This window comes from Leguminivora glycinivorella, chromosome 21, assembly GCF_023078275.1.
Source record: "Leguminivora glycinivorella isolate SPB_JAAS2020 chromosome 21, LegGlyc_1.1, whole genome shotgun sequence".
Classification (NCBI taxonomy): Eukaryota; Metazoa; Arthropoda; class Insecta; order Lepidoptera; family Tortricidae; genus Leguminivora; species Leguminivora glycinivorella.
In genome coordinates, this window is record NC_062991.1 from 1,480,906 (window position 1) to 1,506,725 (window position 25,820).

Consider the following 25,820-nt stretch of genomic DNA (forward strand, 5'->3'; position numbering starts at 1 on the left):
GACCTAAATTCCGTTCGTGTTAAATTGTGATAAAACTATTACATTTATTACAATATTTTTTTGATCATTATGATGATGATAAGTATTCTCATCAGTTAAAGATTGTGCTTTAAGTGTGTTGTTTTGAGTTTGATTGTTGTCATCATTAGTAATTTAAGATTATTTTATTTAGACGGTATGTATTTCTCACCCCATTTTAAACTTCATTTAATTTTAAGGGGCTAACAACACCCAATTGCGTAAAATTGATGTTACTTGCGCAGTTTTTTAAGACAAACTATTAGTCTTAGTAAGGCAAGTAAATTATATGTTATTATTCATTATATTTTAAAGAACATAGCCGTACTCGATACACGATTTAATGAAATCGGCTCGATAGAAAAAAATTGCAAAGATTGGTCTCGAGTTCGTCATTAAACGATTGTATGTCGTTCAATTATTCACTTAGTTGTCTTTAGTTAATATTATAATAACAAATATATACATATCTAAAACACTAACGAAACATTTTGCACAAATAATGCATCTTTCTATTTTATTTTAATTTTTTTCCGCACTTTTCGTACCTATCCGCCCTCTTTTAGTGACATCGCGCTCTCACTTAATCCCATGCGATTAGACAGTGTACGCTAGCGTCAAGGCCATTGGGTGCTGTCAGCGTCTTAAAGCTAAATTTTTGTAATGTTTAACATACTGCCCTTTAAATGGGATTAAGAATGAATTTCATACAGCTATATATGTGTATATTTGTTTATTAGTGTACGAGTGTGTATACTTTGGCACGTCTTAGCTAAAACGTGTTGACAGGTCATGATGTATGCGTTAATGGTCATCTGACTTGGGGGTGTTACAATTATTATTTAAAACTTCGCTTTTTCATATATTTCTAAATACTGACTTAGGGTCCCCCCACATCTAGCGTCTCGCGAGCGTCGCGTCGGGCTAACTGTATGGAAAAAGACGTCGCGTCGACGCGATGTCGACGCGGCGTCGGGCTTTGCCCATACTGTTGGCCCGACGCGACGCTCGCGAGACGCTAGATGTGGGGGGACCTTACTTTAAATGTTCAAAAAAATATAGGTACATGTTTAAAGTCGTAACATATGCGGAATAAAATCTGGACAAAATTCAATGATTAGATTAGATTAGATATGTTTATTTCACAACATGATTACAGTACAAATTACATTTATGTCAATTTATAGGAATCTATATTGTGATCGTCAAAAAAATAATAGAAAATAGTATCAATATAATTAAAATAAGTTAAATTTACATAATATGAAATGATTACCAAATAACAAAAAATAAAACCGCCTTCAAAAAAAGCGTGTTACAAAACACGGAGAAACTAAAAAGCCAAAAATAATAAACCTTCGAATTCAGATTTCTTATCGGATTGCAATAATCTAAACATCCAAATTATAAACAAATCAATTATTTTTGTAGTCGGTACCAGACCTGTTCGTCGCCTTGCTATTTCCTGTTTGCCCCACCCAACCATACGCAGGCTGGCAGAGCAAAATTTTTCCCCTCACTATAGCGAGGAAACTACAACGGAAAAAATGCGTTTATCACTGCTTCCACTTGTTCCACAGGTGGTAAATCATCTTTATTACTAGATTCACCTACTTTTATCAATTTTAAAGCAGTTATTTTGACTTTATTCAAGGTCAAATTATTTTACCCACTAGTGGATAAAATGCGTTTTTACCCGCTGGTATTAAAGGACAAAACACGTGTTTCCGAGCTAGTGAGAGGAAAAATATTTTACAGTAGGTCGCTCAAGTTTTTATTTTTGAGCGTGTAATCGGCCTAAAACAAGTTAGTAATTCGTGTCGTTTAATACGGCGGTACCTCTTGATTATGATGATGATTTCGGAATGATAATAATAGGCGAGACGACTAAAAAAACTAATTAGTCCGTCAGTTAGATTATCAAAGAATTTTGGACACATATTTGTTCTGGCTCAGTCGGTAGTGACCCTGCCTGCTAAGCCGCGGTCCTGGGTTCGAATCCCGGCAAGGGCATTTATTTGTGTGATGAGCACAGATATTTGTTCCTGAGTCATGGATGTTTTCTATGTATATAAGTACGTATTTATCTATTTAAGTATTATATCGTCGCTTAGCCGTGGAAGGTGGTGGAAGTAACGGGAGGGGAAAACCGAAGAAGAGGTGGATGGACTGTGTGAGACATGATATGGAACTAAAACAAGTTAATGAAGAGATGACGAGTGACAGAGATGTATGGAAGAGAAAGACATGCTGCGCCGACCCCAAGTGACTGGGATAAGGGCAAGAGAATGATGATGATGATCGTCGCTTAGCACTCATAGTACAACTAGTACAAGCTTTGTTTAGTTTGGGGCTAAGTTGATCTGTGTGAGGTGTCCCCAATATTTTTTTTTCTCATAAATGAAAAATGACGACGGTACAATGCGTTTAAGTTTCGCGTGACGTCATACCTAGGTACAATTTCTACTTAGAAGTGACGTCACAAGCCCCCACTCCGAAACTTCGATGCTCTATATCTTTGTATTTTTTACTTGTTTAGTATTTTGGACGATCTAACTGACGGACTAAACAGAATGCCATTTTTTTATGAAGTCGTCATCACTATTGTATTATTTTTCTTTTCTTTTAGGTTCAAAGCCAAGGGCATGGACGTTGGTGTTTCCGACGAGTATCTAAACGGCGTACCGGTGGAAGCCAGCTCCAGCGAGCCTGAAGACGAAGATGGTATGTTTTAGAATAGAATAGAATAGAATATTTTTTATTTAACATCAGTAGAACCTTGTTGTTTTAGGGTTCAAAGTTTAAGTAGTACTATTAGAAAATATTTACTAACTTTTCGATAGCCAAAACCGTGATCTGAAAACCTAATATTAATGTTTCTGCATTAGGTATGACAAGTTTAAAATTAGTCGCGAATAAACGCCTAATCCATGCCATGATAGTCTAAGCATGGTGTTTAAAGGGTTAAAACTTTACATATCTACGCTTTATCGCTTCATGAGAAACACATTTTTAAAATGAACTAAATATAAATAACCACATAATTAAAATGTTGACCGATTTTCATGAAACATGGCTAAGAACACTCCCGACTAATTCAGCATTAAAAAAAACGAGGAGCTACGATGCCACAGACAGACACACGCACAAACAGATAGACAGACACGTCAAACTTATCACTGAGAGAAATTTGCATTGTGAATTTAACAAGTTCGACTTGTTGCGGTTTATCCGTTTGAATCAGCCAAACGTATGTTTAAAACAATATGTGTCAGGTTGTTTTTATAAAATCGACTTGTTGATTCAAATATATTGCCGATTCAAATGACAAGTAGCTTGTTGTTTGAACCAAAGAGCACGTAGGCGCTATTTTAACCAAAAAACTTGTTGAACGAACATGAAAACTGGTTGTATTTTCTCTCAGTGTAACATCCCGTCGTTTTTGCGTCGGAGGTTTAAAAAGCAAAAGTTACACGGTAACTGATCTGCAATATTCCTGATTTAAGTGTCATTAATGTCATTACTGTTATTAATATTTTTCCGTACAGACGAAGACTCAATCCTCAAGAAGTCCTACAAGGCCGCCAACGGGCGCGAGCAGCCGGTCTCTTTCTGCAACATGAGCGAAATAGTCGGCAAGTTCGAAACGGGCCAACACAATTCTTCCGAGCGAACCCGCGAGAGGAAACAGGAGATACAGAACATACGGAGCAGGCTGTTTATGGTGAGAGTAGTGTAGTAGACAGAGATGGCACTAGTGAGGAGCGAGATAGTCGGCAAGTTCGAGACTGGCCAACACAATTCTTCCGAGCGAACCCGCGAGAGGAAACAGGAGATACAGAACATACGGAGCAGGCTGTTTATGGTGAGAGTAGTGTAGTAGACAGAGATGGCACTAGTGAGGAGCGAAATAGTCGGCAAGTTCGAGACGGGCCAACACAATTCTTCCGAGCGAACCCGCGAGAGAAAACAGGAGATACAGAACATACGGAGCAGGCTGTTTATGGTGAGAGTAGTGTAGTAGACAGAGATGGCACTAGTGAGGAGCGAGATAGTCGGCAAGTTCGAGACGGGACAACACAATTCTTCCGAGCGAACCCGCGAGAGGAAACAGGAGATACAGAACATACGGAGCAGGCTGTTTATGGTGAGAGTAGTGTAGTAGACAGAGATGGCACTAGTGAGGAGCGAAATAGTCGGCAAGTTCGAGACGGGACAACACAATTCTTCCGAGCGAACCCGCGAGAGGAAACAGGAGATACAGAACATACGGAGCAGGCTGTTTATGGTGAGAGTAGTGTAGTAGACAGAGATGGCACTAGTGAGGAGCGAAATAGTCGGCAAATTCGAGACGGGCCAACACAATTCTTCCGAGCGAACCCGCGAGAGGAAACAGGAGATACAGAACATACGGAGCAGGCTGTTTATGGTAGGCTATAGTAACCTAACCACAAAATTAAAATTTTGAAAAAAACCCCGACCGCGACACGGTGGACCGATTTTTATGAAACATGGCTAAGAACAATCCCGACTAAATCAGCTTTCAAACAAAAAAAACTAAATCGAAATCGGTTCATCCGTTCGGGAGCTATGATGCCACAGACAGACAAACCGACAGACACGTCAAACTTATAACACCCCGTCGTTTTTGAGTCGGGGTTAAAAAAATAGGCTGTATCAGGGACACAGCCGGAATGGTTGACGTGAAATAGTATGAACCACCTCTATAGAGGGCTGAAGTCAATACTAACCCGAAGCGTAAAGGAGGTCAGGCTTTGCGCGCTTCAAAATCAAGTGCTGTATAAGTATTTACAGAAATAAGTATTTGACAGCTCCAGAATGGAATATGTTACAATAGAATTAGAAAAATATAGAATAAGTTAATGGTTCTCTAAGAACAAATTAAATTATTTTCATAGAAAATATTTTATTTAATGTTTATTTAAAGTTAATGGTTTGTAAGAAACAAGATTGTCAAGCAGTGTCTGTAATTTTTTTAATGTTTCGCTTCTGACTTAGCGGAAACTTTTGACTGGATTTGTCAAGTAATACTTATGTAGAAATGCTGTGTGTACAATGTTTACGGCTAGTGTTGGGTATAAAATAAAGGAAAAAACTATATCTCAGCGACAGGAGGCTTATTTTTGGCATAGATTATATTTAGAAGCAGTAATGAGTATGGTGTACCTCAGGGCTGTGTCCTAGGTCCTTTCGTTTTCTCTATATTACACTCAATTCTCAACTGACTCTCTGAGTGATTGTTAAATCTAAGTAATTAGGAAGGTTTGTTTAAATATATTTATATTTGTTTTATTTTTTTTTGTTACAGGGCAAGCAAGCTAAGATCAAAGAAATGTACGAACAGTCCGTTATGCAGAGTGAACAAGGTAATTTCCCCAGTTTGTGTATTAATGATAATATATCATTTATTTTAGAATTTGATTTGCTATTTTGTTACAAAATTTTAAACCTTGGTGCCGTGGGAATCTAGTACGTACCAATTCTATTATAAGGAGTTAATTAACAAAACGCCTTATAGATACTACGGGTGACCAGAGGGCTGGTAAATAATTCAGCATTGCTATCCAGAGGGGAAACACTGCCAGCGTGCCAGCATTTTGGACACTCCCGAACAATTATATAATAATTATAATATAACGTTCTTTTCCGCCTGATTTTCCTTATTCAACAAATAAAAATATTATTTATTATTTGTTAGCCTGTTGTGTCCCACTGCTGGGCAAAGGCCTCCCTCTCTTTCTTCCACGCGTCTCGGTTTAAGGCAATGTTTGGCCAATCGTTTCGAAAGACGTCAAGATCGTGCCGCCGTCTCCTTCGCGGCAAATAAAAATATTGTTAAAATATAAATAATACTATTTCTAGGAGTAACATCAGCGGAGAAGATCGCTCGCGAGCTAGAATTGGACGCGGAGAAGGCTCGACTGATCAAACAGCGCTTCGAAAACGGAGAGGTCTTCAACGACGAAAACCAGCCGCCTAAGAACAGGGAGATTGAAGATCAGGCTCTGTTTAACGAAGGTAAGTTTTGCATAATTCTAGGTGTGTGACGACCCTACATCGTCACAACGGACAGCATCCGGAGCGGTGTAGCGCGACGCGCGACGAGCAGACTACTCCGGCTACACACACCACCGCGGCCCGCCGGCGCCGCGCGCCCATATAACCGACCGGCCAGCAGTCGGTGTGCTGAGCCCGAGCAAGGCACAACCCTGAGTTAGCTTGGAAACCTTCACAGAGCCCCTCAGGCTGAAGGATATGTATGGCTCGCCCTCTGCGACGATCATCACAGGTGTACCAGTAATCCAAACGTAAGAAGCCACGAACGAAGTGTTGGTTCGAGAATAGACAGGATTCTATTGCGAGTTTTTCAACACACGAGAAGTAAAATACATTTGTACTCATGTGTAACATAAAACTTTTCCCCTCACTATAAGCGAGGAAAGTACAACGCAACGCGTTTATCACTGCTTCCAGTAGTTCCACAGGTGGTAAAACATCTTCATCACTAGATTAACCCACTTTTATCAATTTTAAAGCAGAAAATTTGCCTCTATTCAAGGTCACATTACTTTATCCACTGGGGGATAAAATGCGTTTTTACCCACTAGTTTTAAAGGACAAAACACGTGTTTCCGAGCTAGTGAGGGGAAAAGAATATTACTTACTTTGTAAATTCTCTTGCATACAGCGTGGCATTGCCTGAGTGTGATTCAATTTAATCACCTTCTTTTTTTTATATGTACATACTTTTTTTTACAGGCATCGGCAAGAAATCTCGCTCTATCTTCTTGGAGCTAGACGCAAACGCCAAGAACATGACGCCAACTTCTCCGCCCCCACAGGAGGTGCCCAAGAGGAAGGAAATTGTAAGTGTCTTTATATTTTTAAAAACAACAATCTGTCGAAATACTCCAAACTGTCAAATGTTGTCTGGAAAAGATCGCTCTTAAGCGACAAGGCCGCGTGTTGTTTACCTCTGTTTAGTTGTTTTTGTGTCTCTTGTGCAGTCACTGTAAACTAAGATGTGAGCTGTGAAGAGCTTATTGTATTGTTCTCTTAATATGAGGGTGTTTATACTTTTTATTTAGTCACCCTCAACAATTTGTATAGTGGATACTTCAATATAAGACTTAGGTACTTTTCTTTTACTATGCGGGCGAAGCCGCGGGAAAAAGCTAGTTTAAAATAGATTCTCTCGTAAAATATTGTAATCTAAAAAATAAGGAGGTACTTTTTAGTACCTATAAACAATTTATTTATTTATTATTCAAATAGGTTACACAACATAACAGTAAAACCAAGGCACTGTGAAACTAAAAAATAAAAACAATAGGTATAGCACATAAATAGTAAAAACAGATTAAAAACAGACGAGAAAAAAAAACAATATTCAATTTAGGCGACGACACAATGTATGAGGTAGTCCCCATCAAAAACAAAAAGTTAAACAAACCCTCATGTTTCAGCCCTTCATACCCAAAGACGTGGTCCGTGCGGCCGACAAAGTGGAAGAGGTCCACATCCAGACGGCCGACATCACGGACCGCTTCAAGTTCTTCGAGACCTACAAGCCCGAGCAGACGCGCAAGGAGTTCCGCATGACGCCGCCTAGGCAGACACAGGTATATAAACTAAATATTATAGGTGGTGCTTTTAGATATGCGGCAACAATTATATGGAACAATATTCCGCCGCCTCTAAGGAATGTACAAATATATGGAAAAAAATGGAATTTGGGTAAGAAGATACAGGTACAACGGGGCGCGTGAACGCCTCGTGACACGCTTCGTCAGTATTCCGTGGTGCTTTTAGATATGCAGCAACAAACATGGAATAATATTCCGCCACCTTCCTTAGAGATAGAAAAAGTAAAGTATATTTATACAAAGTGGAAGAGGTCCACATTCAGACGGCGGACATCACGGACAGTTCCAAATTCTTCGAGAGCTACAAGCCGGAGTAGACGCACAAGGAGTTCCGCATGACGCCGCCTAGGCAGACTCGGGTATATAAATATTATACAAATACAAGAAAAATCTAAAATTTGTAATAAAAAGCCGGCAGTGTGCGATACAGACTTCGTCGGGATCCTGGAGTAGTTTTAGCTATAAACTGAACTCTGCTCATAAACTGTGTGTAGAAATAGTTTATCATACCCAAGTATTTAATGCTATAGATTATTTTATATTATAAGAGAGTAGAGACTGCACAATCCCACAGTCAAACCGTGGAAACTGTTTTGTGGGACACTGTACTTGTATAAGCTGTATACATTTATGTTAATAAATAAATAAATAATAATAATATGCAGCAGCAAATATATGGAATAATATTCGTATATTAAGGTAAATATCACAAGGGTTTGTAAAAAAAGCTGAAATTTGGATTTAAAAAAAATACAGGTAATACCTACTGTCAACAGCGTGAAATCCTCATGAGGCCCCGACATGCTTCATCAGCGTTCCGTGGTGATTTTATATATGCATCAACAAACATATGGAATAATATTCCGCCGCCCCTAAAGAACCTGAAAAATATATACATATAGTTTTAACCCCTTATTCATAGACTTTCACTAAAGTTATCAAGCCGATAAAGTTCGGTTGTCCCTTTCTATAGCGACAAACGCCTCAGCTACCGCTGGGCTTGATCACTTTTTATTTCTAGTATATAACCCTATATGTATATAAGCTAGCCTTTCAAATCGAGGGTGAACGGCCATCTTCTGGGCGAACTCACTCCATCGTAGGCCACTTTTTCGCCTTCGGCTAGTCTGTGGCCAAGAGTAAGCCCATTTATAAAAAAAACTATTTCAGCTTCTGAATCGTTGTAATGTTGTTCCAGCGCGCCAAATCCCCGTCCCCTGAAGTGTACCACGAGCCGTCCGTCGTGCGGAGCTCGCCCGCCGCGCCCGACACGGGGCTGGCGGCCGGGAGGCACACCGCCTCGCGCATGATCGACGTCTTCCGCCAGATGGAGGAGGAGCAGCGCCGGGGGGAACCCAGGGGTACGTGCTCTGTCAGACATAGTAGCAGTAGTGAGGAGCGAGCCCGACACGGGGCTGGCGGCCGGGAGGCACACCGCCTCGCGCATGATCGACGTCTTCCGCCAGATGGAGGAGGAGCAGCGCCGGGGGAACCCAGGGGTACGTGCTCTGTCAGACATAGTAGCAGTAGTGAGGAGCGAGCCCGACACGGGGCTGGCGGCCGGGAGGCACACCGCCTCGCGCATGATCGACGTCTTCCGCCAGATGGAGGAGGAGCAGCGCCGGGGGGAACCCAGGGGTACGTGCTCTGTCAGACATAGTAGCAGTAGTGAGGAGCGAGCCCGACACGGGGCTGGCGGCCGGGAGGCACACCGCCTCGCGCATGATCGACGTCTTCCGCCAGATGGAGGAGGAGCAGCGCCGGGGGGAACCCAGGGGTACGTGCTCTGTCAGACATAGTAGCAGTAGTGAGGAGCGAGCCCGACACGGGGCTGGCGGCCGGGAGGCACACCGCCTCGCGCATGATCGACGTCTTCCGCCAGATGGAGGAGGAGCAGCGCCGGGGGGAACCCAGGGGTACGTGCTCTGTCAGACATAGTAGCAGTAGTGAGGAGCGAGCCCGACACGGGGCTGGCGGCCGGGAGGCACACCGCCTCGCGCATGATCGACGTCTTCCGCCAGATGGAGGAGGAGCAGCGCCGGGGGGAACCCAGGGGTACGTGCTCTGTCAGACATAGTAGCAGTAGTGAGGAGCGAGCCCGACACGGGGCTGGCGGCCGGGAGGCACACCGCCTCGCGCATGATCGACGTCTTCCGCCAGATGGAGGAGGAGCAGCGCCGGGGGAACCCAGGGGTACGTGCTCTGTCAGACATAGTAGCAGTAGTGAGGAGCGAGCCCGACACGGGGCTGGCGGCCGGGAGGCACACCGCCTCGCGCATGATCGACGTCTTCCGCCAGATGGAGGAGGAGCAGCGCCGGGGGAACCCAGGGGTACGTGCTCTGTCAGACATAGTAGCAGTAGTGAGGAGCGAGCCCGACACGGGGCTGGCGGCCGGGAGGCACACCGCCTCGCGCATGATCGACGTCTTCCGCCAGATGGAGGAGGAGCAGCGCCGGGGGAACCCAGGGGTACGTGCTCTGTCAGACATAGTAGCAGTAGTGAGGAGCGAGCCCGACACGGGGCTGGCGGCCGGGAGGCACACCGCCTCGCGCATGATCGACGTCTTCCGCCAGATGGAGGAGGAGCAGCGCCGGGGGAACCCAGGGGTACGTGCTCTGTCAGACATAGTAGCAGTAGTGAGGAGCGAGCCCGACACGGGGCTGGCGGCCGGGAGGCACACCGCCTCGCGCATGATCGACGTCTTCCGCCAGATGGAGGAGGAGCAGCGCCGGGGGAACCCAGGGGTACGTGCTCTGTCAGACATAGTAGCAGTAGTGAGGAGCGAGCCCGACACGGGGCTGGCGGCCGGGAGGCACACCGCCTCGCGCATGATCGACGTCTTCCGCCAGATGGAGGAGGAGCAGCGCCGGGGGGAACCCAGGGGTACGTGCTCTGTCAGACATAGTAGCAGTAGTGAGGAGCGAGCCCGACACGGGGCTGGCGGCCGGGAGGCACACCGCCTCGCGCATGATCGACGTCTTCCGCCAGATGGAGGAGGAGCAGCGCCGGGGGAACCCAGGGGTACGTGCTCTGTCAGACATAGTAGCAGTAGTGAGGAGCGAGCCCGACACGGGGCTGGCGGCCGGGAGGCACACCGCCTCGCGCATGATCGACGTCTTCCGCCAGATGGAGGAGGAGCAGCGCCGGGGGAACCCAGGGGTACGTGCTCTGTCAGACATAGTAGCAGTAGTGAGGAGCGAGCCCGACACGGGGCTGGCGGCCGGGAGGCACACCGCCTCGCGCATGATCGACGTCTTCCGCCAGATGGAGGAGGAGCAGCGCCGGGGGAACCCAGGGGTACGTGCTCTGTCAGACATAGTAGCAGTAGTGAGGAGCGAGCCCGACACGGGGCTGGCGGCCGGGAGGCACACCGCCTCGCGCATGATCGACGTCTTCCGCCAGATGGAGGAGGAGCAGCGCCGGGGGGAACCCAGGGGTACGTGCTCTGTCAGACATAGTAGCAGTAGCTCTCGCTCTGATCATAACTCAATCAATCGGCCACAAGTCCTGGTCTTCTAAGATTGTCTGACACGGGTTCTGTTATCACCGACGTCTTCCAGAAGCTGGAAAAACAGCGCGAGTCCAGGCTGGCAGAGTAAGTCTTCTCGACTGACAGAGAATAATGACCGAGAGTAGTATTGCTCGCCCTCTGACCACTACTCGTTTGGTTCGGAGTCACGAGTCCTGGTCTTTTGAAGTACCTATACTAAAAAGGCCCTAACTGAGCCTTAGAAGAACAGCATCAACAGTCGGTAAGTCTCCTTGTCACTGGATGGCAACTAGAGAAGAAGCGTCGGCCTGAACCTCGAGGTAGGTCTTCTTGACTTCCAAACTATCCAAGAACGACAGAGATAGAGCTATCGCTCTCGCTCTACTCACAGTCTCAGAGGTCCTCATCTTCTGAATTATAAAAGGGTCTGGCTCAGCTTTTGATTTCATCAAGAGTCTTCTGATTGCTGGAGGAACAGCGCCAGGAGGAACCGAGGGGTAGGTGCTCTGTCTCCGGGAGGGACAGAAACGGCGGTCGCGGCCACGAGACTCACCGCCTCGCGCATGATCGACGTCTTCCGCCAGATGGAGGAGCGCCGGGACGAACCCCGGGGTACGTCTTCCCCGCTTCCGAACTATCCAGTAGGCCTAGCACATGATTGCCGCGAGAGTATGTCGCCTCGAGATAGACTACCCGTCCTTATGTCATTAATACAATTTTTTTTGTCTATATTGTGCGACAAGTTCATTTCTTCAAATTTGCTGACACCTACTGACATTATGTAAATTTATCAATTTCCGCTACCTTAAGGTTGTCTGGAAGAAATGGCTCTTTAGCGATAAGACCGCCTGTTGTTTACCTTTGTTCGTGTTGCTTCCTTGTTTTGTATTGTTGTATTTTATCAAGGTGTGCAATAAAGAGTATTGTATTGTATTGTAATACAGTTAGAAGAAGACGTGTAATCATGTGCTAGGACTACAGGAACGCCGGGGAGCAGTATTGCTTTCCCTCTGACCCAGGGTTCGACGATATATATCCATGGATATAAATATCTGATTTATATCTTTTTTTTATAAATATTGCAATACAAAAATGGTTCTAAAAATATCGGATATATATTAACTTTGATATATATCCATTTTTATCGAAGGCAGATTATTATTTTGTTGCATTATTTACCAATACTACTTTAGACGAGGAAAAATCTACTAAAAAACATAATATTTAGTAGAAAAACAGTAACAAACACAAAAAAAAAACTATATTTTTAACAATGTTACATTTTGATATTTATTATAAATATCGGATATTTTCGAACCCTGCTCTGACCACCACTCATTCGGTTCGGAGTCACAAGTCCTGGTCTTCTGAAATATACTGCTACATGACTAGAAGAACATCACCAATTTGAGTCTAAGGGTAAGTCTCCTTGTGACTGGATTGTAACCAACCCCAACAATTAAAAAATATAATTTACGACGACGACGACGAGTTTAGTTGACGACCGGTCTGGCGCAGTCGGTAGTGACCCTGCCTGCTACGCCGCGGTCCCGGGTTCGAATCCCGGTAAGGGCATTTATTTGTGTGTTGGGCACAGATATTTGTTCCTGAGTAATGGATGTTTTCTATGTATGTAAGTATTTATATATTATATATATCGTTGTCTGAGTACCCACAACACAAGCCTTCTTGAGCTTACCGTGGGCCTCAGTCAATCTATGTAAGAATGTCCTATAATATTTATTTATTTATTTATTTATTTTATTTATAGTAGGTGTACAGATGTAGTGCGAAAAGATTTGCCTTCGTATTGTTACGGAAACGTACGAACGTGTCATGCTACTTCAGTCAGTCTCAGTACAAGATGTACTGACATTGACTGAACTAGCGTGACAAATACGAACGTTTCTGAAGAAAACCCTTTTCGCACTACTTTTGTACTATTTGATCTAGTATCTAGCTGACAAATGCTAAAAGAACAGAATAAGTTTGAACAGTCAAGTGCAAAAATACGTATCGATTTTATCCGCTCAAAAATATGTACCGAGACCTTATTCCGCCGACATAAAGTGCTATGGGACATATTTTTGATAAGTTGTACGCACCCATATTTTTACACTTGACTGAACCAATAGGGCAAGTCTTGACGACCAAACCTTCCATTAATAAAAAAGGTGTACTAAAGCTCTCGCTCTGACCAAAGACATATATCGTCACTACTTTTAAAAAACTTGTATCTTCGTCTGTCAATGAAAAGAAAATTGTAGTAAATATGTATGGAAAGCATATAGACTTACTGCGTTTTAACTTTGAGGAGAAGTATGAGATACGAGATTTTTTAAAAGTAGTGACGATATATAACTCCGTACTTATAGACAGATAAAGTTTAACCCTTAAATGCATAGTGATGTATGTATGCATCATGCATTTTTGACCCTATTAACAGCATGTCAAAATTCAAATTTGAATGAATCTTTGTCAGGGTCATGCATTTAAGGGTTAAAAAAAACGTACCCCAGTACAATACAGAAAAAGGTAGTACGGTGGCCTAAATGGTTGTAGGAACAGTATAGCTATGTCAGCTCATATTCAAGTACGTGCGCACCGCGATATGAGCTGACTAGCCAAAAGCAATATCCTTTCAATGTGAGAACGAGACGCCAGTCTCACTCCGACCATTGTAACGTTAACTGGTTATTTTAATATACGGAGTTAATTATAAAGTGCTTATTATTCCACACCAATATATCACCTCTTATAATATAGAAGTGCGGACAAATAACTTCTAAAGTGGTGACCTCCCGACGTGAATCAGTGGACGATCAGTGAATAATAAAAACAGTTAAAGTGATTAAAAATGAGTCCGGATCCCAATAAATTAACTTCGGGCAGTGAGACTCAACCGGGCGCGGACAATGTACCAGCAGCAGAAACGACCGATGTGGTAGCCATTTCAGTGTCGAGCCGGATACCAGATTTCTGGGTGGACCAGCCCAGAGTTTGGTTCATCCGGACGGAAGCAGTATTAACACCACAGCGGATAGGGGACGACGCCAAATTCGACATGGTGGTGTCGAAGCTGCCAAAGGACGTAATACTGCGGCTGGCGGATTTTCTAACAAACCCGCCCGCCACCAACCGATATCAGGAGCTTAAGGCGAAGCTCTTGAAGATGTTGGAAGATTCCAAAAACAGGCAAGTAGAGAAGGTCCTCGGGGAAATGGACCTGGGCGATCAAAAACCGTCCCAGCTATTGGCCAAGATGCGCAACCTGGCTAAGGACAGCTTCCCCGATGCCACACTGAGAATAATGTGGCAGAATCACCTACCTACGGCAGTGCGCGCAGTTTTGGTAGCATCCAGGGAGAGCGATCTTGACACATTGGCCAACATCGCCGATGACGTATCGGAAGCCACAAGAATCCCTAACGTGGCAGCAGCGGCAGTACCACAGAGTCAGGCGCACAGAGCCGCAGCGAACACCTCAGGAACCGCAGATACAGCAGTGATACTCGCTGAGATTGCCAAGTTAAGCGTCAGAATGATGGACTTGGAACGGGCAAGGCCAAGAGGTCGCAGTTACGGAAGGAGAGGACGCGGAGGTCGTTCAGCGTCCAGACCAAGGAGTACGTCACGCCACCGGAACCAAGCCGAGAGGAGACCAGATTGGCTTTGTTACTACCATTTCCGATTCGGTCCTGCCGCCACCAAATGTCGCCAACCCTGCGCATGGGTACTCAACCAACAGGAAAACTAGCGGAGATAGTACAGAGTGCGACTAGGACGGAGATCTGTACTATCAAACCAAGCCGTCGTTTATGCGTAACAGACTTAAACACTGGACTGCATTTTTAGTGGACACAGGTGCTGACATTTCCTTATTACCAGTGCAGAACAAACAACGTGCGGGTGAGTGCTCTGATCTAAAACTGTTTGCAGCAAATGGCTCAGAAATCAAAACATACGGTGTTAAAGTTTTAACGTTAGATTTAAGGTTACGTAGACCGTACAAATGGGAATTTGTTATAGCCGACGTTAAACAGCCAATACTGGGAGCCGATTTTTGAGTCATCACAAGTTAGTAGTAAATTTAACTGATCGCAAATTGCATGATCTGGTGACTTTTCTTAATATAACCGCACCGACCGTACGTAGCAACCAACCAACTATTAATACTGTCAATGGTAACCACCCGTATCATGATTTGTTATTGCAGTTTCCTAGCATAACAAAGCCACCGACATACAAGGAAACACCCACACAATGTGGTACACCATATCGAAACGACGGGTGCACCAACATTCGCGCGGGCTAGACCATTACCACCTGACAGGTATAAAAAAGTTAAGGAGGAATTTCGTCGTATGCAGGAATTAGGCATTTGTAGGCCTAGCAAAAGTCAATGGGCCAGTCCTTTAACGGTTGTAACAAAAAAGAACGGCGAAATTCGCCCTTGCGGTGATTATCGTGCCTTAAATGCACAAACTAAGCCTGATAGATACCCAATACCGAGATTACATGATTTTACGTTCATATTGGCAGGTAAAAAGATATTTTCCAAGTTAGACATAAATAGGGCGTATCATTGCATTCCAGTAGCTAAACAGGATGTTGAAAAAACCGCCATAATTACCCCTTTTGGGTTATTTGAATTTCCAGTAATGTCATTTGGGCTTCGGTGTGCTGCTCAAACGTTTCAGCGTTTCATGAACAGTTCAGTTCTGGAAGGTCTCGACTTCTTGTTCAATTACTTAGATGATGTTCTTATCGCGAGCGATAATGAGGCGCAGCATAGGGACCATCTTAGACTGGTTTTCGAGCGTTTCGACAAGTACGGCATAACGATCAATTTAGCCAAGTGTAGCTTTGGACAATCGAAGCTGGAGTTCCTAGGACATGAGGTAACTACCACGGGCATTAGGCCGTTAGAGGAGAAAGTGCAAGCCATAGTCGACTACCCAAAACCACAGAACGTAGAACAATTACGTAGATTTTTAGGAATGCTAAACTTTTATCGCTCTCACGTCCCTGGAGCAGCGAACATGCAGGCTAAACTCGACCGATATTTAGTTAACGCGAAAAAGCGAGACAAGACCCCTATAATTTGGACGAGCGAGACCGAAGAGGCGTTCGAGCAATGTAAAATGGGCCTTAAAAAAGCCGTTACGTTGTCCCACCCTCGGTCCGACGCAGTCTTAGCCTTAATGTCTGACGCGTCAACTACGTCAGTAGGATCAGCTTTGAATCAATTGGTTGACGGGAAATGGGAACCCTTAGGTTTCTTTTCAAAAAAATTGACTAAAGCTCAAAAAAGTTATTCTGCATATGATCTCGAACTATCAGCTATTTACATGTCACTGAAACATTTTCGTAAATCATTCGAAGGTAGGCCGCTGATAATTTACACGGACCATAAACCCTTATGTAGAGCATTCGAAAATATAGGCAAGAATAATAACGAAACACCAAGACGAACAAGGCAACTATTGTTCATTAGCGAATTCAGCACTGACATCCGGCACATAAGTGGGAAAGAGAACGTTGTTGCTGACACACTCTCTCGCATAGAGACCATTGTTTGCCCCACATCACTTGACTACGCAGAACTCGCCGACGAGCAAGCAAAAGATGAATGGTTAAAAAACATGACGCAATCGGATCAGCACGACGGAAATAGCAATATAAAATTAAAACTAATAGCGATACCTACATGTAGTAAATCTGTCTATTGTGAAATTTCTTTAGAAGAAGCAAGACCGTATTTACCACAAAAGTTTAGACGTACAGCATTCGAAAGTGTGCACAACTTAAGTCATCCTGGAACGCGTGTTACTCGTAAGCTAGTTACAAAGAAATTCTTTTGGCCTAGCATGAACAAAGACGTAGTTAATTGGGCAAGATGTTGCATCGCTTGTCAGAAATCAAAAATTAATCGTCACACGATGTCTAAATTAGGAACGTTTGAAGATGCCGACCGTATGACACATATCCATGTAGACCTAGTCGGACCCCTTCCGACATCTCCACATGGAAACCGTTACCTAGTTACAATAATAGATAGGCGTACATGTTGGCCGGAAGCATTTCCCATACAGGATATGACAGCAGAGGTTGTAGCCAAAACTATATTCGACGGTTGGATCGCACGTTACGGTTGTCCGACCAGACTTACGACAGACCAAGGACGCCAGTTTGAAAGTAACTTGTTCCGCGAGCTTATGAAACTGTTAGGCATAGATAGAATTAGGACCACACCGTTCCATCCCCAGAGCAATGCTAAGGTGGAAAGATTCCATCGCACCCTTAAAGCAGCCCTTATGGCTAGAATGGACAACGGCTCTTGGGAAAACGAATTGTCTACTGTGATGCTTGGCCTGCGTGCCGCAGGACGTAGCGATAACGGCGTAAGCGCCGCAGAAATGATGTTCGGACGGGCACTACGGTTGCCCGGAGACTTTTTCAGCACACAGTCAAACGAACCTAGCGATCCTTGTAGTTTAGTTGACAACATTCGCGATACAATAGCTCAATACAAACCGATAACTATTGGTTCTCGCAATAACCGTACTCTATTTGTTCACAAAGAGTTGCAAACTTGTGAATATGTTTTCGTACGAGACGATACCGTGAGGAAATCTTTACAACCACCGTATATGGGACCATTTAAAGTTTTAGAAAGAGACGATAAAGTATTTCTCATCCAATTTCAAAATAGGCAAGCTCGCATTTCAATTGATAGGTTGAAGCCAGCTCACGTTTGGAATGATGACGTCAACGATAGCGTGAACCTACGTAAGGTAAGCGACTCCACTACAACGCAGAGCGAAAGCGAAGCTAACTCGAAACCGCGGACCACTAAAAGTGGTAGGGTTATAAATAAACCCGTAAGGTTTTTAATCGATGAATAAGAGAACGTGACATTCGGGTCCGCTACTGTGTTTAATTTAGCATCTCCTGGATGGAGCCTGGACCCCGGGAGCAGGAAGTTTTTTCCTGTTTTCCGAAAAGTAGCATCGGTAGTTTATCTCTCGAGAGGGAAGACTACGTTCAAACTCATTACACCGGTATAATCAGCTTCAAGTCGGACTCTGCAACATGATGTTCCGCACCCTAGTTAGGAAATCAGATACTTTAAGTTTTAAGTTGAACTTTACGTCAGTAACGGGACTTATATTACATACGAACGGTCAAAACAGACATTATCCGTCTTATTTATCATAGTAAGGCAATGATGTGATGTTGTTTTATAGCAAAGCATAGCGGTTACAGTACTGGCTGGGTAGCGTTAGTCATGATGTCGTAAGTGTTTACGTTATGTATAACAGCATAAAATGCTGAAGAGATTGTATTGTGAAAGTATGAACTTTGATCACAGAATTATTTTTGTACTAATTTAAATGAATTTTGCAATGTATGTGTTACTAATATATTGTCTTATAAATATGTATTTGTGTCAACTATAAGCAATTGTCGTAAAATATTGGTACTAACAACACACAACGTGTGTCATATATTTATCGTGTAATAAAAGTAAATTTTGAATATAATTAAAATGGGCTATGCACAGAGCAAAGAGGATGGTTCACATAACAGTATTGCAATTGCTGAAGTCCATAGTGTTACTGGACAAGTAGACACGAAATTGAATTATTTTGGAATAATCCTCATAATTATCTCAGTAATATTGGCACTGTTTCTCTTGTATTTCATACAGTCCAAATGCAGACAATGTATAAGAAGTTGGTTACTAAAAGCAGTAGCTAGAGTTCAGCCAACAGCAGTCGTAGTGCACAGGGAACCAGCCCAACCCCAACCGAAACAACAACCTGTGATTTACTAAGTGAAGTGTTATAAATAAAACAAATAATTCAGTGCTATCAAAATGATCAAGTGTATTCAGTATATAAATGAACATGTTTGTAAAAAAAAAAAAAAAAAAATCAAACATTTTTGTAATAAACTTAGTTCTAATATCTAATTATAGTTGTGTAACGTAATCATATAATACAACCTCCATTGTGTAACATTGTACTCATATCGCACAGCTGCGCGTCACGCTATGTCAGCGAAACGCGCACCTGTCCGATAGCTGAATAGCCACAACATACGAAACATACAGGGTGTAACAAATATCAGATACTATTCAATTGTATGTAATTTTTTATGTAATTTTTTTTTTTTCTTCCCTAAGGGGGAAGTAATGTAGGAACAGTATAGCTATGTCAGCTCATATTCAAGTACGTGCGCACCGCGATATGAGCTGACTAGCCAAAAGCAATATCCTTTCAATGTGAGAACGAGACGCCAGTCTCACTCCGACCATTGTAACGTTAACTGGTTATTTTAATATACGGAGTTAATTATAAAGTGCTTATTATTCCACACCAATATATCACCTCTTATAATATAGAAGTGCGGACAAATAACTTCTAAATGGTGTTACACCTTTGGGGGACGCTCAGATAGATGGCACTAATATTAATATTTGACATTTTAAAACATATCAAGCTAAGAATATGGGCCAAATTGTCAAAACTGAGGTTCGAAAATTTTAAGCCTGTGTCAAGAGATGGCAGTCTATGCACTGTGATTACACATTTTACTTCGACAGTAACTCTCTATAATACTCGATCCTCTTTACTCTGACCTAACACCCGACCACCTTCCTAGTCGGTAGTGATCCTTGCTAAGTCGATGGTGCTGGGTTCGAATCCCGGTAAGGTAGCTATTTGTTTCTAACTCATGGATGTTTTCTTCGAATATAGGTATGTATGTGATTTCACGATATATTAATGTTCGTAATTCTCAACAGGTCCCAAACCCCTCAAGTGCTTCACCCCCCTTCCCCCCGGCGAGGAGACCCACCAGGGCCACAGCTCCGAGGAAGAATACACTGACGAGGATTATTCCGACGAGGAGGACAGCGAGGCCGAAAGGCAGAGGCTCTACCACGAGACGAGAGCGAGCGACGAGGCGCTCAAACAGGTATTCATAAACGTGCTCTAAAGTTATCAAGCCGATAAAGTTCGTTTGTCCTTTTCCGACGTATTGGTGTGATAGAAAAGGACAAACGAACTTTATCGGCTTGATAACTAAATAAAATAAATAAATAAATATTGGGGACACCTTACACAGATCAACTTAGCCCCAAACTAAGCAAAGCTTGTACTATGAGTGCTAAGCGACGATATACATAACTTAAATAGATAAATGCATACTTATATACATAGGATACATCCATGACTCAGGAACAAATATCTGTGCTCATCACACAAATAAATGCCCTTACCGGGATTCGAACCCAGGACCGCGGCTCAGCAGGCAGGGTCACTACCGACTGAGCCAGACCGGTCGTCGGTTTAGTGAAAGTTTATGAATAAGGGGGTTAGTCTCACCATTTTCTGATCTCCTCATCCTCCTTGCGTTATCCTGGCTTTCGCGACGACTTATTGACACCTAGGGTCTGCTTTGACAATTAATCCCAAGATTTAGATAGATTTATTTATTTCTTTAAGAAAAAGAACAGTATTTTACACAATTATAAAATAAAGGCTTTCACTAAATGATCGTCAACATAAAATTATACTTAATTAAAACAAAACATACAAATAAACATACAATCACGCCTGAATCCCATGAAGGGGTAGGCAGAGCATATGAAACTACTCAAGTTTCAGTGCCACTCTTGGCAAATAAAGGGTTGAAAGAAAACGAAAACGAAACTGACATTGCAGTGACAGGTTGCCAGCCTCTCGTCTACGCCACAATTTAACCCATATCCCACAGTCGACTTCTACGACACCCACGGGAAGAAAGGGGGTGGTGAAATTCTTAACCCGTCACCACAAATAAAATCATTAAAAATAAAAACAATGTCATATACACACACTAAAAAACAAATGTCAGTGTATAAATTGCTAGGGCATTGGCTTAGGTACTAGTTTTCCAACCGAAACGGTAACTAGTTGGGTTTAGTCAGGTTTCCTCGCGATGTTTTCCTTCACCTAAAAGCGACTGGCAAATATCAAATGGCCATAAGTTCCGAAAAACTCATTGGTACGTGCCGGGGTTCGAACCCGCGACCTCCGGATTGAAACTACCACGTCTTCCACGCTCTTACCGCTAGGCCACTAGCGTTTTTATTTTCTAACCTCCTGTCTTAACAAATATTTATAAGCAAACGGCTAATTCAATCGTACATGCAAAGTTTCTCTGATGTTACTTATTAGGTAAGGATCGTATTTTTAAGTATCCATGTACCCGTCTTTACGCGATGTGTCATTACTACTTACACTACGTACGTTACATACTTTTCTATACAAATAAATCCATACTAATATTATTAATGGGAAAGTGTGTGTGTCTGTTTGTTTGTCCGTCCTTCACGACAAAACGGAGCGACGAATTGTCGTGATTTTTTAAGTGGAGATAGTCGAAGGAATGGAGAGTGACATAGGCTACATTTTGTCTCTTTCTAACGCGAGCGAAGCCGCGGGCAAAAGCTAGTATAATATAAATAGATAGTACAATTTGGTCTTGTTTCAGGCCCAACAACTAGCCCGTACTAAGAGCTTCCGTGACCGTTTTGAACACTGGTCGGAGTCCGAACCCCAGCGGCAAGTGGGAGAGGTCGTTATAGAGCGAGATGACGATGGAGAATCACAGCTCGAGACCGCCAAGAGGTAAGAATGTTAATTACACACTTAACCCTAGAGGAAAGTCAGGCTGACTCTTAACCCGAGCGACTCTTAGGGAGTGCTTAGAGCTTCTGCGATCCGAACCCGAGATATAACTCGTAACCCGAGAGCCAAGTCAGTTGCACTTTGAACCCGAGAGGCAAGAGGGCTACTGTGACCGCTTCGAACATTGGTCGGAGTCCGAACCCCAGCGGCAAGTGGGAGAGGTCGTTTTAGAGCGCGATGATGGGGAATCACAGCTCGAGACTGCCAAGAGGTTTGAAGTTATAAACTTAACCCGAGATATTCTGTGGTTCAAACCCGAGAGACAACTTTGACCCGAGAAGCAAGTTAGACAGTATTTAGTGCATCCGTGGTCGCAATCCGAGAGGCAAGTCAGCTCTACTCTGAACTCGAGAGGCATGTTAGATAGTACTTAATGCTTCTGGGGTCAAACCCGAGAGATAACCCTTAACCCGAGAGGCAAGTCGGGCTGACTCTGAACTCGATGAGCAAGTTAGACAGTACTTCTGCGGTCCGAACCCGAGAGACCCGAGAGGCAAGCATCATGGACATATACAATATCCTGGCACTTGGCACTGTAAACAAGAGCTCTTGCGAATTATTATAATAATTATTTCCAAAACATTGTTTAAGAAGTTAAATTGTTGTTAAACAAGTGCACTGAAGTACTTACGATTGAATCGTCCCATCATAAACACAAATGGAGCACCCTGGAGGCTAAAATACACGGTGAGACATCTGAATTTACCGTTTTTTTCATTGTTTTTGAACATAAACTTCACCTTCGAACGAAATACAACGTGTTCACGCATCACGTAGCGACATCTAGCGGCGCTACGACTGCAACTCCCGCGCAGCCCCTCTCCGCGCTCATCCTGTGGCGTCCATTCGCATCTCTATACGGCACGATTAACACCTTACTCGTTGCATTTAATATTTAAATTTATATCGAGTCATTTTACGTAATAAACGTATATTTAAAATTATAAAATAAACGTCTTCATTGAATGGACCCTGGAGACCACCGAATCCTGCACATAAATTGATCCTGCGAGCCCGGATACTGCGAGAGAAGTCTGCTCGTCGGGAAGACGAAATACCCTGGCGAGACGACACCAGCACCTCATCAGCGTCTGCAGCAGTGAACGGTCAGGTCTACCAATCCCGTCTATTCCTTTCCTAATCGAACTGTGTTAAAACCGAGTTTTTTGTGCATTCCAGTGCCGCTCGTTACGCAAGTCACGCAGCTGCGATTTGTGATCTACCGCGCCCGTTTGGAATTTGTTCACGTGAGTACTTCCAGTTTCTCTTAATCTTTCGAAATGGGTGAGGGGGATGAAGCTAGTGCTAAATTGACTATTCCTTCTGGGTCAGGGTCTCCTAGAAAAAGTCAGGCCACAATTTCAGACCTCCGCAGACAAAGGGGTAATTTGAAAGGTCGACTTACGCAATTTAAAAAGTTCGTTGATTCTATTTTATCGTTGACTCCTTCTAAAGTACAAATCGCAGAATTAAAATTACGTATGCAAGCAGCTACAGAGACTTTTAAACATTTTAATGACGTTGAAAGCCAAATTGAACTTTGCTCCCCAGAATCAGAAGTGCCTGCCAATTCTGAATACGTAGAAACTCTCGAGGAGTTATATTTTAGCACTATGGCTAGCGCTAATTGTTTAATCGATAGTGTGGAGCCAAGTAACGTTGCTATTTCAAGTTGTGACCATGCCGTGAACAAGCAATTTTCAAAATTTAAACTACCCGAAATCAAATTGCCCTCATTCGACGGTTCGTATGATCGTTGGCTCGAATTTAAACATTCCTATGAAACAATGATCCATAAACACTCTGATCTCGACGCGATTCAAAAGTTTCATTACCTTCGATCGTCGTTAAGTGGTAGTGCGTTACAAGTAATTAGTGCGTTAGAATTCACGGCGGCCAACTACATTCAAGCATGGGAATTGCTTGAGATTCGCTTTCATAACCCTAGGCTTTTAGTACACAATCATATTAAATCGTTGTTTAATATTTCAGCCTTAAAACAAGAATCTTCGACTCAGATACGTAAACTTATAGACACCGTGTTACGTAATTTACGCGCTTTAAAAACGTTAGATGAACCTACCGATTCGTGGGATACGTTAATTATTCATTTAATAGTGTCAAAACTCGATACGACCACGGAGCGTAAGTGGGAATCTCACATAGGGTCTATCTCGGATAAGTCGATCAATAATGAGTCTAAGAAACTTAAGCTGGAAGATCTCTTATCGTTTCTCAGAAACCGGGCGGATACGTTAGAAATGATAAACTTTCGAGTTCATTCTAAGGCACCGACCGCGGTTAGTACTAAGCCTAATTACACGTCCAATAAACCTACACAAATAGTTAGTTGTGTCTCTGCTACTGTTAATACTAATAAATCAAAGCCGTTCAATAATAAACGTTTCCGAAACTGCGCGATGTGTAACGAAAATCATGCACTTTATACGTGTGCTAAGTTTTTAAATTTATCTGTCCAAGATAGGTTAAATTTAATTCAAAATAAAACCTTATGTAAAAATTGTTTACGCGATGGACATTCCTTAAATGAATGTATATTCGGTCCGTGCAAACAATGTCAACAAAAACATAATAGTTTATTGCATATCGATAGCACTGGCAATGACGATGTGTGCGTGAGGCCGTCGAGTGCGCCTGCACACAGCGCGCCGTTATCAGTGCCGAGTACATCTTCTCATAGCTATTGTGTATCAGCTGACCGCGCGCCTACAGCTGAGTGCGTAGACAGCGCGGAAAGTAGTCGGTTCGTTCCCCAGCGCCTACTTACTACTGCGTTAATAGAAGTAGCCGATGCGAACAATCAGTTCCATACGTGTCGTGCGTTTTTAGACAATGGAAGCGAACATTGCTTTATAACTGAAGCGTTACGTAATAAATTAAACGTTAAACCTATACAGTCCACTGTTCAACTCACCGGTGTTGGTGAAATAGTTACACAGACAAATCAGTTATGTGACGTAACTATTAGGTCTAAAAATTCGGATTATTCCATGTCTTTATCGTGTTTTGTCTTGAAGCGCGTAACAGCCAGTTTGCCCTCGACTTATATCGATTTAGATATTATACGTGTTCCTGACAATGTTCAGTTAGCCGATCCCGATTTTAACGTGCCTTCAGAGATCGATATACTTATCGGTTCTGAAATATTTTGGGATCTTTTAGACGGTGAAAGGATTCGATTACCGACAGGGCCGTACTTAATAAATTCGAAATTCGGTTGGTTGGTATCTGGTCCGATTAATACACGGAACTTGCGCATTAATAATCAAGTCCATTGTTATTTTATTCAATCGATTGACTCTCAACTTAAACGGTTTTGGGAGATTGAGGATATTCCTCAGGCAGATAATGTTCTTACATCTGACGAGCAGAAATGTGAGGAACTTTTTATCAATACGACTAAACGTGAAGAGGATGGTCGGTTCTCCGTCCGAATGCCGCTAAGAGAATCAGCTGATACGTTGGGCGATTCTTATACGTTAGCGAAAAATCGGTTTTTATCCTTAGAACGTAAATTAGAGCGTTTGCCGGAATATAAACGTTTATACTGTGACTTCATGCGAGAATACGAAAGTATGGGTCACATGACTCGTGTCGCCGATTATGGTACTCCAAATTACTTCCATCCCCACCATGGTGTCTTTAGGGAGGGGAGTGCCACTACAAAATTGCGCGTCGTGTATAGTGGGGCGGCCCCCACTACCACAAATAAATCGTTAAATAGCATACAGCTGCCGGGTCCAGCACTTCAAAACGATATATTTGCTATTTTGTTGCGTTTCCGTCAATACAAGTACGTTGCTTGTGCTGACGTGGAGAAAATGTTTCGGCAGGTTTTGATCCAACCAGATCAGAGATCCTTGCAAATGATTCTCTGGCGT

At 43.2% G+C, this 25,820-nt stretch overlaps 1 protein-coding gene across 4 annotated transcripts in view; it reads left to right on the forward strand.

The window, feature by feature from the left end:
• LOC125237591 (protein-methionine sulfoxide oxidase mical3b) overlaps positions 1 to 25,820 on the forward strand; it is a 90,172-nt gene that overhangs the window by 55,970 nt on the left and 8,382 nt on the right. For 3 of the 4 annotated variants that reach the window (XM_048144730.1, XM_048144728.1, XM_048144731.1), the window contains 9 exons: positions 2,648 to 2,742; positions 3,567 to 3,742; positions 5,348 to 5,405; positions 5,902 to 6,057; positions 6,799 to 6,905; positions 7,506 to 7,661; positions 8,884 to 9,046; positions 19,989 to 20,161; positions 21,722 to 21,858. In XM_048144730.1, the coding sequence (XP_048000687.1) occupies positions 2,648 to 2,742; positions 3,567 to 3,742; positions 5,348 to 5,405; positions 5,902 to 6,057; positions 6,799 to 6,905; positions 7,506 to 7,661; positions 8,884 to 9,046; positions 19,989 to 20,161; positions 21,722 to 21,858 (1,221 nt within the window). Of the gene's footprint in view, positions 1 to 2,647; positions 2,743 to 3,566; positions 3,743 to 3,787; positions 3,884 to 5,347; positions 5,406 to 5,901; positions 6,058 to 6,798; positions 6,906 to 7,505; positions 7,662 to 8,883; positions 9,047 to 19,988; positions 20,162 to 21,721; positions 21,859 to 25,820 lie in introns of all 4 variants that reach the window. The other variant, XM_048144729.1, reaches the window with a different exon arrangement.